The sequence below is a fragment of the Chiloscyllium plagiosum genome, chromosome 28, assembly GCF_004010195.1.
Source record: "Chiloscyllium plagiosum isolate BGI_BamShark_2017 chromosome 28, ASM401019v2, whole genome shotgun sequence".
Taxonomy (NCBI): Eukaryota; Metazoa; Chordata; class Chondrichthyes; order Orectolobiformes; family Hemiscylliidae; genus Chiloscyllium; species Chiloscyllium plagiosum.
In genome coordinates, this window is record NC_057737.1 from 10653314 (window position 1) to 10667008 (window position 13695).

General features: G+C 37.8%; 1 protein-coding gene across 12 annotated transcripts in view; it reads left to right on the top strand.

Annotated features, from left to right (window-relative positions):
• ksr1a (kinase suppressor of ras 1a) overlaps window positions 1-13695 on the top strand; it is a 222657-nt gene that overhangs the window by 134397 nt on the left and 74565 nt on the right. For all 12 annotated transcript variants that reach the window (XR_006315781.1, XR_006315782.1, XM_043718262.1 and 9 more), the window contains one exon: window positions 9719-9859. Coding sequence is in view for 9 of the 12 variants with exons in the window: in XM_043718262.1 (XP_043574197.1) it covers window positions 9719-9859 (141 nt within the window). In the remaining 3 variants the exon portion in view is untranslated. The remainder of the gene's footprint in view (window positions 1-9718; window positions 9860-13695) is intronic.

Below are 13695 nucleotides of genomic sequence, written 5' to 3' on the forward strand. Positions count from 1 at the left end.
AAGGAAGCCATGTCACAAGTGGGGCTGTTGTGAAAAGTAGGATTGTCAGGACAAATGAGATGATGAAATGGGAGAGTGGAATGGAAGCAGGGTAAGTGAAGGTGAATTGTATTATGTTTGAAACCTATTCTTGTTCAATTTCAATTTTAATTTCTGTTCATCAGATCTTTACTGGCTTCATCATTTGTAGCCTTATTTTATTTCTATCGATTTTAATGCCACTGATGCTCAGAACAGAAAATAAAGTGTCACTTTTCATGCAAGTATAGTTAACACTTACAATTGGAGTGCAATTGAAAGCTATGAATAAAACGCTCGTCTGATCTTTTCAAAGTGTTAGCTTGTTTGATTCCCTTGTCAGACCTTTCCATCATTTTTACAAATAACTCTCTATTGGTATTTTCTATGCCTCACTGATTATAATTGTTGATTTTCAATCCAGGAGATTGAATTGAAGCTGCCTGTTGAAATGCACAATTTGATTTCAGCAGCATGTTAGATTGCTAATAAGAGATTTTCTAATGAACCTGTTCATAGATGTTATAACTGCCTGTGGGGCAGATGGAACTCGAGCCTGGGTCCATGCCTGAGAGGTAGGGGCACTATCTATGTGCCACAAGAGCTGTAAGATTGTTGGTGATTGTGGATTGAAGCAAGATGGGTATATTTGCTTAATCAATGAGGGATGATTATTGTTATTACTTTTTGCAATGCTTCAAAAAAAAACCTAAATTCCTCCCACAGAGAAATGGCCAGTTACTTATTTTTCCCACTTTGGAGCTGTTGGTTTCCATCTTTTTGTGTGGTTAATTTTTGTTTCAAAATTGAGAGGTTCCAATTTTGTGTTTGTATGAGTTATTTGCAGGTTCTGTCTATGATTCAAGAATTAACCCCAATTCTTCATGTTCTGTTTTGTGTTGCTGGCCCTGATGTCCTTTCAGCCCCTGTCCAGCTGAGCCTCTCTTACATTAACATCAATGTGCCTATTTTATCCCCAAAATCCATAATTCTTGGAGGTTCCTCTGCCCTTGATTTTATATCCTCCACATGTAGAGACCAACATGACCTTCACCTTCTTGAATGTTTTGAGAGATTCCCCCATTCTCCAATACACTATTGAGTCTCATCCTACTCCAATTATCATCATCTCTGACACCATTCCCTCAGTGACCCAGTGCAGTAAGTTCCATCCCCAGACTTGAACTGTCCACTTTCTATGGGACGGACTGTGGCTTAGACCTCAGATTGACTTGACAGGACATCCTGGACTGATCTTGCAATACTGTTACAGCAGATTGTGCAATTAATGAGATGCAAATGTGTGCAAATAGTTTCTCAAAAAAAACTAATGACATGATTTTGAACTTGTCAGAAAACTACATTTTTTTTGATATGGTGAAAATCCAAACTTTTTCAATATTTTTCTTACCATCTCTGAGAGGAAGATTCTGGCTTTTGTCTCTGATTATCAATTTTACAAAAATTACTTATGGGTATTTGCATGAGTGATTTGCACCTTTCTTGTTGCCTAGAGAGCATTTGACATTTCTGTGGAACTGGATTCACATGTAGGCCAGACCAGAGAAGGATGGCAGGTTTACTTCCCTGAAGGAAATTAATGAACCAGGATGGGGTTTTTATTGCAATAGCTTTTAATTCCAGGTTTTTAAGCCTGAATTGGTGAGACATTTTATTAAATTCCATTGTGGGATTCCATCCCATGACACCAGGATATTACCCTGATGGTTTGGATTACTAGTCTCAGTGACATTAACATTATGCCATCACCTCCCCACAATGGTACTGCATGTTTACTCACATTGTTTCTCTCTTAATGGCATGAAATTGTTAAGTGACACATTCAACCACATACCTTGGGTTGACAATGTTGGGGTGATCCCACAGCAGATTGGTGAGCTAAACTCTTGGTTCTTTCCTTGGATTTTAAATGAATATAGTTCAGTCCTGCCAAATAATAACTCAGTGTTGGATATTTTAATCCTACCTGGTTGATTGTTGCACTAAGGAGAATTAGAAATGAAGTATCTAATTCTGCATTTTTTACATAACAGTGATGACTACACTTCTAAATGTATTTTATTGACTGTAATGTGCATTGAAACATCTGGTGGTTATGGAAGTGCTCAGTATGAATAGAAGTCTTTCTAAAGGCCTGTTCAAATAGGACTTAAAAGATTAAAACCTTTCGCTAGAACACCAGCAATTCAAGAAGCCAGCTTGCTTTGTGGCAATTTCTGTGGCATTTTTGAAATGCACTATTCTGATTTATTTTTAAAGGCCTTATGGTTTAGCAAATGATTCATTGAAAATATTAAGTAGAGCAAGTATAATAAAAACCAGTTATGAATTAGCATTCTTTAATGAAATGTTGGTTAATTTTTAAACACTCAAATTTTAGAATACAAGTTTGTGTAGTTGTATTATGTTGCAATCTGATAAATTAACCATAAGGCCATACCACAAAGCATGATTTTCTGATCTCATCCATGATGTTGTGAAGGTGAGTTGGTTTATGTAACCCTCCTATATCATTTTATAGCTGGCCAGAGATCGATCGGACCTGGTTGTTTGCTCATGTTTAGAGGTTGATTCTCAGATTTTAAAAACAGTGGAATACAGAATTGAATAAAAACCATTCTAGTTTAGTAAGTGCCCCAATGATACTATCACATAGTTTGTAAAATCTCTGTACGCTTTTGCTGTTTATAGACAAATAAGAACAAAAGAACTAGGAGCAGGAGTAGGCCATCTGTTCCTTCAAGCCTACTCTGCCATTCAATAAGATCATGCCTGATCTTTTCATGGACTTGGCTCCATTTACCTTACTCTCACCGAATCCCTTAATTCCTTTATTGCTCAAAAAAAGTACCTTAATTTTAAAAACATTTGCTGAAGTAGTGTTAGCTACTTCACTGGGCAAAAAATTCCATACATTAACAACCCTCTGGGTGAAGAAGTTCCTTCTCAATTCAGTCCTAAGTCTGATCCCTCTAATCTTGAAGCTGTGTCCTCTTTTCCAAGCTTCACCAGCCAGTGGAAACATCCTCTCTGCTTCTATCTTATCTATTCCCTTCATAATTTTATATGTTCCTTTCGTATCCCCCTTAATCTTATGAATTCCAATGAATATAATTCCAATCTATTCAGTCTCTCCTCATAAGACAACCCCCCTCAACTCCGGAATCAATCTAGTGAACCTCCTCTGCATCCCCTCCAGTGCCGTACATCCTTTCTCAAGTAAGGAGACCAAAACTGCACACAGTACTCCAGGTGTGGTCTCACCAGCACCTTGTACAGCTGCAACATAACCTTTCTGCTTTTAAACTCGCCCCCTTTAGCAATGAGGAACAGCATTCCATTTGCCTCCGTAATTACTTGTTGTATCTGCAGAACAGCCTTCTGTGATTCATGCACAAGGTCACCCAGGTTCCTCTACATAGCAGCATGTTGCAACTTTTTACCATTTAAGTAATAATCCTTTTAACTATTACTACTACCAAAATGTATGACATCACATTTATTTACATTATATTCCATTTTCTGGACCTTTGCCCACTCACTCAATGTATCTATGTTCCTCTGCAAAGTTTCACAGTCCTCTGCACACTTTGCTCTGCCACTTATCTTGATGTCATCTGAAAACTTTGACACCTTACACATGGTCTCCAACTCAAAATCAGGTATATAAATTATAAATAATTGCGGTCCCAACACTGATCCTGGAGGCATACTACTAGTTACTGATTGCCAGCCAGAATAACACTCATTTATTCCCACTCTTTGCTTTCTGTTAGTCAACCAATCCTCTATCCATGCTAATACTTTACCCCTAACGCCATGCATCCTTGTCATATGCAGCAGCCTCCTGTGTGGCATTTTGTCGAAGACCTTTTGGAAATATAGATACACCACATCCACTGGGTCCCCATTGTCCACTTTGTTTATAATGTCTTCATAGAGTTCCAAAAGATTTGTCAAGCCTGACCTACCCTTCATGAATTCATGCTGCGTCTGCCCAGCGGGGCATGTATTAAATGTTTCACTTAGCTTGCATGTTGATAGGGATGTGAGATTGAAACTATACTTTCGAAATCTTGAAGGTAAATGTTGCTATGACTGAATGTCATACTATTAATATTTACAGTTCAATATAATATTAGTTTGCACAGTGATTTCAAATGAATAGAATTACATATTTGCTTCTGTTACTTTTGAAATTTTTTTTCAAATTGTCTTTGAGTATTTGCTTTTGCGGGCTGGGGACTTGAACTTAATAATAAAGTAAAGGTTTACAAAATATGAGCAAATTAAATAGGAGCAGATATAGACAGATTGGCTTCCTAAGCCTGATCTGCTGTTCGCTCAGATCATAACTGATCTGTTTGTGTTTCTATTCAACATTCTTATTTACCTATAGTAACCCTTGATTTCCTCTGCCAAATAAGAATCAAAAATATTCAATAGTTTTGCCACCACTGCCTTCTGAGGCAAGTTTCAAAATTGTGCAACCTTCAGAAAATAACTCCCTTCATCTCTGTCCTGAAGGATGACTTTTAATTTTAAATGGAATCCTAAAATGCAGAAAGAAACCGTTTGACCCATCATGTCTGCACTGACCCTCCGAAGAACATCCTGCCAAGACCCATATCCTCACCCCATCTCTGTAATCCAGCTTGGGTTTTTGTTTTAAACTATGGCCAACCCACCTAACCTGCACATGTCACTGGGACAATTTTTAGCATGATTTAACATGATTTCCTTTTTACAAAACCATGCCGACTCTTCCCAATTTCCTTGTATTTTCTAAATGTGATGCTCTAATCTCTCTAATGATCAATTCTAACATCTCACAACAAATGTCAATTAAACTGGCTGATAGCATCCTGTTTTTTGCCTTCCTTCCTTGAATAGATGAGTTGTTTATGCTACTTTCCTGTCTGATGGATCACTTCCTAATATAGAGTATTTTGAAAAATTAACACCAATGTATCCACTTTTGTATGAGCAACTTCTTCTTTTAAGGTCCAAGGATGAAGTGCATCTGCATCTGGAGATTTGTCATCCACAGCTTCATCAGTTTGCTTAGTACCATTTCCATGGTGATTTGTAATTTTGCTAAATTACTCACGTCCTTCTTCCTCCTGATCAACAGTTATTATTTGAATGATTTTTATATCCTCTAGTGAGGACAGAAGCAAAGTATTTGTTCATTTCATCTGCTATTTCTTTATGTCATTAACTCTCCATTCTGACTCTGTAAAGACCAACACACGTGTTTCCTTTAGAAACCTATAGAAACTCTCGGTATCTGTTTTTACTGTAAGGACTGTGCCTTTTTATTTTTGCGGTCCAGATTTTAAATGCAATGAGAATGGTTTTTAATAACGGGTTTACCAGGATGTCTGTGTAATTTCACGGCAAGAAGTTTGGAATCTAATGTGAAATCTGTGGCTGTGGGTTCCTGCAATGTGCAGATCAGTACCAAAGAGTTGTTTACAAATGAAATTGCTTGGTTCTCTGCTATCTGCCAAAGCTGATTTTCCAGTTGATATGTAGATTAAAGTCACCATGATTATTGCCATCCCTTTCTCATAAGCATCCAGTATTTTTTCTTTGTCTCACATTGTGGTTAGTATTGGGGCCTGCAGACCACTCCCAGTAATGCTGACTTTCCCCTCTTATTTCACATCTCCACCTGAACCCATGTTTCTGAATGAAGGTCATTCCTAACTACTGCCCATATGTTATCGGTGCTGCCCCTCTACCTTTACCTAGCTTCCTATTTTACTTGAATGTCGTACACATGTCCATATTCAGGACCCAATCCTTGTCTTCTTAAATCCCTGTCTCCGCAATGGCTATCAGATCATAGTTATTTATTTCAATGTGTGCTATCAATTTGTTTACTTTTTGAATTCTATGCACGCCAGAGTCTGTTGCTTTATATTTTTGTTATCTTTATAGCTCTTGTCTTGATTGTTGGTGGATTCCTAGGTTTTCTACCTGTGCCCCTTCTTGCTGTCTTCTGACCCTCATTTCCCATATGAGTATTTTCCTTTCTTACTTTGTTTCTATTCTTGAAATGCTATATCTTTCCACATTGATCGCCTCCCATGATTATTCCATTTTCAACTCTGTCTACTTCTCTGATTATGTGGTACAACCCCCATTCTCCCCACTATGGGTACCAGTGGCCTACGAATGGGAACCCTGGTATCACACACCAAACTTTGAACCATATATTCATCTCTTTAAATTGAAGTAGCTAAACCCAATTTACTTGAGGTTCAGTTAATAATCCAAAGATTATAACCATTGATGTTCTGCTTTTCGGTTTAGTACTTCATACTCTATGCAGAACCTCTTTCTTAATTGTACCTATGTCATTGACACTTACATGGACCCACGACCATTGGTTCATCCCCTCTCCCTCTGTAAATTCCTTTTCAGCACTGAGCAGAAATCTCAAACACTGGCACTAGGCAGGCAACTTAGCCACCTGGACTCCTGCTCTGCTGCAGAGAATTATGTCAGCCCCCTTCGCTTTACTATCACCTCCTACTACAATATTCCTTTTTGCTTTTGCCACTTGATGGCTTCCTATATGACAGTGCCATGATCAGTTTGCACATCCACCCTGCAACCTTTACTCTCTCATCCAAACAGGTTGAGAGAACCTCAAGCCTATTAGACAATTGCAGAGTCTAACATTATGGCATTCCCATCCTCTGGGTGCCTTTACCTATCTCACGTGCAGTCACACCCTCCTGTCCCTGACCAAATCAGAAGACCTTTCATTTCAGTGTGTTTATCTCCTGATATGAAGAACACAGGTAACTCTCCCCTCCCTGATGCATCACAGTGTCTGTGGTTCATAAACCCTGTGCTGATCCTGCTTGAACTTCAAACACTTACTAGAAATGTATTTGCTGAAAATATGTTGCTGGAAAAGCGCAGCAGGTCAGGCAGCATCCAAGGAGCAGGAGAATTGACGTTTCGGGCATGAGCCCTTCTTCAGGATGTAGAAATGTATTTGCCCTGGATCACCATGATACCCAGAAGTTCCTGCATGCTGTAATCTTGACATATCATCTGAACTGGCATTCATAAGTGAATAGTTAAAACAAAAATCATTGTTGCCTTTTATAAATGTTAACTTTGCCACCAATTTTTCATCCATCTGTTTGGTCTCATTGTGACACAAGACCAGAACTGGTGGGACTTGAACCTGTCCCTCTGGTTCAGAGGTAGGGACACTGCCACTATGCAACAGACCCTATGCCACCAGTTTGTATGCTATGTTAAAATGTAAAATTAGGAAGTATTTTAACCAGTTACCAGAGCCTCATCAAATAGCAAGCTCCTTTATCTGTAGTAGAGCAAGAACCAATTCCAATTAACTCCAATAGATCTATCTCGATCATTCAGTAAATCTGCATTTTGCATCCATGAACATATGAAATTTATGATGGCCTGCTTAGTGACTAGGCAGACAGCAGAATGGGTAGTACACAGTCTTGGTGCAACTAAATTGGTGATTACAAAGTTAAGATATTTCATGTGCGTGTTTAATTTTTCAGATTTTTAAAAATAAAATCAATTTGTTTGCAACCTTTCTCGGACACTAACTATATTTAACTAAAGGATAGATTACAGAGCTATTTGTTTTCAATATTCATTAAGAATGAAAATATCAAAGAATTTCATACAGTTATTAGTTAGGATAATCTGGATTTTATAGTCAATGATAAACAAATGATGCCAGATACCCATGGATTTGCAACAAACAATTACAGTTCAATCTATGGTTATTAGAGAGGGAATTTTGTTTGAACAAGTGCAGTGTGTCTCCTTAACTGATAAATTCAAAGAATCCTCCCTGAAGTCATAGTTTAAATTGAGAGATATAACTTCAAACCAATGTTAAACCGAGTATAGAAAGCAAAGTAGAAAGAAGCATGGGATTGAGAAAGAGATAATAGGAAGGAAGGAAAAAGAGAATGGAGCGTTTCAGCGTTTCCAGTATTTAATGAAAATGTAGTGATTTTAATGAAGTCAGCCAGGTGGACCTCATAGAATGTGTTTCCTGATTGGACTATATTAACAACCCCAAACAGGTTGACATATAAGAACAGGAGTGTCAGAGGATCTGTTCACTCGGAGATCTGGCTCTGAGGGAACTCAGTGTCAGTGTCTGCCTTGTGTAAATTTAAGGGTGACTTGGTGACGGATACTAGCATCTGGAGTTGTTTCAGAAAGCAGTAACTCCAAATGGCTGATAAAATGGTCACCAATAAAATGGCCACTGACACATTAGGAAATGGGCTGGTGACATCATCATGACACAACCTTCTTCTCCATCGTGTGCACATGGCTTGGAATGTCTGCTTGCTATGCCATGTTTTCCTACTATTGGAAAACGACCCTCCCGCGCACAGTGTAACAGAGAATAGAAACCTGTTAACCTGACCAGAGATCAGTTGCAAATGAACAGTCAAGCTGCCTTCTTTCATTTATTATTTGCAGTATTTGAGATGTGGGATGAACCTTCTGGAAAATCAGATTTTCTTTTCAGCCAAACCAACTTCTTTCTACTGCCAAGCTCTGTCTGTACCTGTGCTCCCCATTGCTCTGTCCTGTAGTGGTGGCTTTTACAATAAACACAGCCTAATTAAAAGTTGAAGGAATGATACTCCACACTTGTACATATTTCAGGATCAGAGAGGTTTTATGGCAATAATTGAGACTTATCGCACTGTTTAAAAATTGAATGGTCATGCCTAACATTTTTTTCTGGTGTAGGACATTATCTTGTGGTTAAGTGGCCCATATTCGTGATCCCTCATAATTTGAATGCTGAATTTCACAATGCATTGGTCTTGAAATGCAACTGCTGATTCAGCAGGACAACTGGGACCAAATTCCTGATATCTGTGCTTCACTATGTATGGATATCAGGCATTCTGTCTGGTTGTTCCTGTAGTAATTGTTAGCACTGCTAACCTTGCTGCAAAATCCAGACTATGCGTCCATTAAATTCCATCTGTTTTTTATGTAAAAGTGGTTGTTGGAGAATTTTCTTTTCATGTGGTTTGGAATCTGTTATCTTTAAACATTGTAAAGACATTTATAACTTGAGTAACATGCAGCCTTAAAACTTTAACTATTCTACCCCAGCATCCATTTTCATTCTTTAGTGGAGTGCTCCATTTTTGCTTCATAATCACATGTTTGTTTGACTTGTTAATTTTTTAAAATTTTAAAGTTTCAGATTATTTGATAATTAGTTGAGAGTGGGCAGTTTTGCTAATATGAATTTTTGCCCATCAAGAACTGTGCTGAAACTACCAAGCTTGTTTCACTAAACAGCAGAAACCAAAGATTAAAATGGTGAACACTCTGGAATTAGAAAATAATTGTTCTAACCCATTCTTCCGACTAATTCTCCCATTGTTGCCACTTTAGGAAATTCAAACTTCAACAATTGCATTTTAACATAGTTCAAAAAAGACTTAAAAATAGGTATCATCCGTAAAATGCTCATTCTGTTTCGATATACTGTGATATTCCATACTCAGATGGTTTTATTTTGTCGTGTACATTTGCAATTGTTAATGGATTGTTCAAAAGCTTTTCAGCTGTAATATTTAATTGGTGGTTCGTACTGACTAATGATAGCTCATTTTTCATTTTTCAGGTGAAACTTGTCAAATATATTAGTAAGCAGTTACAGTGCAAACACAAGGTACCACCCAGTGAGAGAACATCCGAGCTTGAGAGATATCCCCGACTAAGTGACTGGTTCCGGACCATAAACCTAAGAAAAGAAATAATACAAGTAAGTTTATTTTTTCTCATCTGTTTATATTACGTGGAAAACAATGTAATGTCTTGTGTTATAGTACTGGTCTGATAAATTGCTTGGCCAAGTTGAAATGCTTACTTACATTGCCATATTGATGATGATTAATTAATGCAGAAGAATCCTAACGAAGCTGGCATTAGAGGGTTGTTGTATTTGACACAATAGTTCTTCCTTCCTTATTGCATTTCCAAACAATTTCATAGTTCAATTTGCTTCACTCAAATTAATATTGTTTGTATTTGGTAGTCGTAACTTATTGAATTAACACTGAATCACATCATTCCGTGTCACATTAGGCAAGATATCAGCATGATTTTCTATTGACATTGTGTGTGGTGTTTATAAGTTTGGACTTGCCTAAAAACAAAAAGTGCTTTAATAGCTACTTAGATGATGGGGACGTGTTAGCTGTTGCCATAGGATTGTTAGATTTTTATAAAGTTCCTTTTTTTTTTGGAAGATTTGTGTTTATATTGAATTCTTCACAACCTCAGTATCTCAAACCTTTTAACACACAGTAAAGTATGTTTGAATTGTAGTCACTGCTACATTGTAGGAAACATACTATCGAATTAGTACGCAAGAAAGGTCCCAGACAAAACAATGTGATCATCAACCGACAATCTGTTTTCATGGTGCTAGTTGTTAGCAAGACCATTGGAGAGGCTTCCACTGCTTTTCCTTGTAAAATATGACCAAAGAATCTTTACTGTCCACCTTAGAAGACAGATGATCCTTGGAATAATGTCTCACCTGAAAGGTAGCAAGTCCAATGAAACACACGCATACTGCATTGCAATGTCGGCCTCCATTCTTGTGCTCAAGTTACAAACTTGAGACCACAACCTTCTCTCAAAAGTGATAGTACCACTCATTGAGCTGTGGCTGACAGTTTAAGATTTAACTTTAATTTTGGTGTGATCTTAGTCACTCCTATTCTGTTCCAGGCTGTTGATGTTTTTTTTTATTAGATTACTTAGATTAGATTACTTTATTGTAATGAAATCCTCATATCTTGTTCCCTATTTACCCTGTGATAAGTTATTATATTAGATTAGATTACTTACAATGTGGAAACAGGCCCTTCGGCCCAACAAGTCCACACCGCCCCGCCGAAGCGCAACCCACCCATACCCCTACATTTACCCCTTACCAAACACTGTGGGCAATTTAGTATGGCCAATTCACCTGACCTGCATATCTTTGGACTGTGGGAGGAAACCGGAGCACCCGGAGGAAACCCACGCAGACACGGGGAGAACATGCAAACTCCACACAGTCAGTCGCCTGAGGCGGGAATTGAACCCGGGTCTCTGGCACTGTGAGGCAGCAGTGCTAACCACTGTGCCACCATGCCGTTAAATCTAAACCAAAGACTGGTATCAATATTTAAGCAACAAGTCACTGCTTCCGTCTTGTTTACAGCAGTTGCAAGTTATGATTAGATCAAATGCTTTGATGTGCATTCAGTCAGCCTAAGTGACATTCAAGTACTGAAGAGTGTCTGAATAAAATACTCATTTGCAGACATCTAAATTTCCTGTATATGTCCTAAGTATGTAATGATATGCTGTTCACAATAATCTAATTGCTTCCTTCATATTTTTGTAACTGTTTTGTTTTCTCTCCCTTTTTTTTAAAAGGGGAAGGTGGGAAGAGTGAATGAGTTGATAGGCAGGAAGAACTTGAACTTTCTTTGCTGCCTAGCGGTGTCCTTCATTGCTTCATTTGTGATGATTTAAAAACAGTTTTGAACCTAAATATTGAGTACTAGTTGGGGTATTTGAACATGTAGGACATGATAGTTGAAATGAGCTATGTAGCATCTGTAAAGTGCATTTTCAGCAAATGTCACTTGGGGTTAGAATTGTACTAACTAGCGCAAGGTTAGATTTGTGCATCAAACTGACCACAACATTTTTTTTCATGTCTACTGCTAAAGCCACAAATTTTAGCGTTTGTACATTAAGACATGAGCAAAGTGGATAGTCTGGTTGAAACTTTTTCTCTCATCCAGATAAACTTTATTAGTTCACTGGAATCTGTAAGTTTGTTCTGACATCCTAAGTTTGCCATCAGTCATAATGTTTGATGTGAGCTGTAAATCATCTGAAATGGAAAGTCTGTGTTTATGCGAAGATGGTGCAGTGTGATAGTAATATGACTGCTGATGCAAGCTTTTAATAATGAATCACTTGGAACAGTTCTGCTATGGGATGACCCAACTCTCTGTGACCTGTGATTACTGAGAATTAAAATGTATAATTTTTAACTCTGGAGAATGTGCATGCGCAAAATTAGGATGAGCTTATCTAAGTGCAGCATCAAAAGAATTAATAACTAGCTCACCCACTATGACACTGTTCACTATTTGCCACTTGGTTCTGATTAATGACTGTGAGAAGTGTGTTTAACCTGGCCTGTCCCTTTAATGCTACTGCGCAGGTAATCTCTCTGGGTTGATGGTTTAAAGAGGCACGCCTTGAGGTTAATTAGAGGTTAATAGTTGTGGGAAGTTTCTGTTGATTATGTACTGCCCATAAATCACTGCCTTCTGCAATTGAGGAACTTACATTATTAAGGTCAGTAAAAGCATCAGGAAGTGACTGCCTTCTTTCCATACTTTTGACCCATTTACGTGGTATGGCACTACGCACTAAAGGTTATATGTTATATATGTTTAATAGAGTTTGTGAATGATTTAGGTTTCTGTTTTGTGGCTATATAATTAAAGCGAAGTTTTGCATTTATTTATGTTACTCATTAACTCCATCATAATCATTACCTGTGTGTATCTATAATTTGTATATTTCCCTTTTTATTTTATGAAGTCTGCTCATAGTAGCTTGATGTGTGGGGTAGAAAATCTGAGCTGCTGTTAATTTAAAACTTGAACAGGAAGTCCGGTTCTGCAAGATGGGATTGAAAACTCTGGAGTTACCGGCATTCCTTTTCAGCAACCTGCAAGAACGATCATGTTCATGCTTTTCTCCACTTGTGACTTTTATTTGCTTTTTGTAATTTCTAGCTTTCTACTCTCCCTTGATTCCAGACTGCACAAGCAGAAAATATGTTTTTGAACTTTTGGCAATTTAATAGACTAGTGTATATTTGTGCTACATTCTACTTCAAATCATTTTGTGCACATGTTCCCCTTTCACAAAAAGGAACAATGTAGGAAATAAATTCCTTTTTTTTAGCTAGTCTTCCTTCTAGGAACAGAGCTAAGCTATTTAGCATATTTTGAGCCTGTTCTGCATTAGGTTGAGAATAGTATAGTACTCCATTTTAAACACTTCAGTTGTGAATTGTAAGACATGGATTGAGCTGTGTGGTTTGACATCCTGTCATTTTAAAATTTTTTTTTGGCAGAATGCAGAATGAAAAACAAGTGATTATTGGAATGATCAGATGTATCGAAGAAATGCGCATAGCTAATGAGCTTGCGATGGGTACAAAGTTCACTCGAGCTAGGTGCATCATTTGTGATTTTGAATAAAAACATGAAAGTTTTTTTTGCTGTATTTCAAATGCATTTGTCCTCCTGCTTCAGTGGCAGTCAGTAGTTTTGCATTTGATTCCAAAGATTGCGAGTGTAGCAGTGTCGAAGCTAAGCTGTGATGGTGAGATGTGAGCACAGAATCAAGGGTGTCTCTTTGAGCTGTGCCACTAGATGCCATATTTTGGTTGAGACCTTAAACCATGACTCTGTTTGCTCTTCCGGGTTGCTGTAAAAATTGCCAGGCCCAATTTCAAAGAACATGAATTTTCTCCAGATATCTTGACAAACATATATCTGTTGAACATTG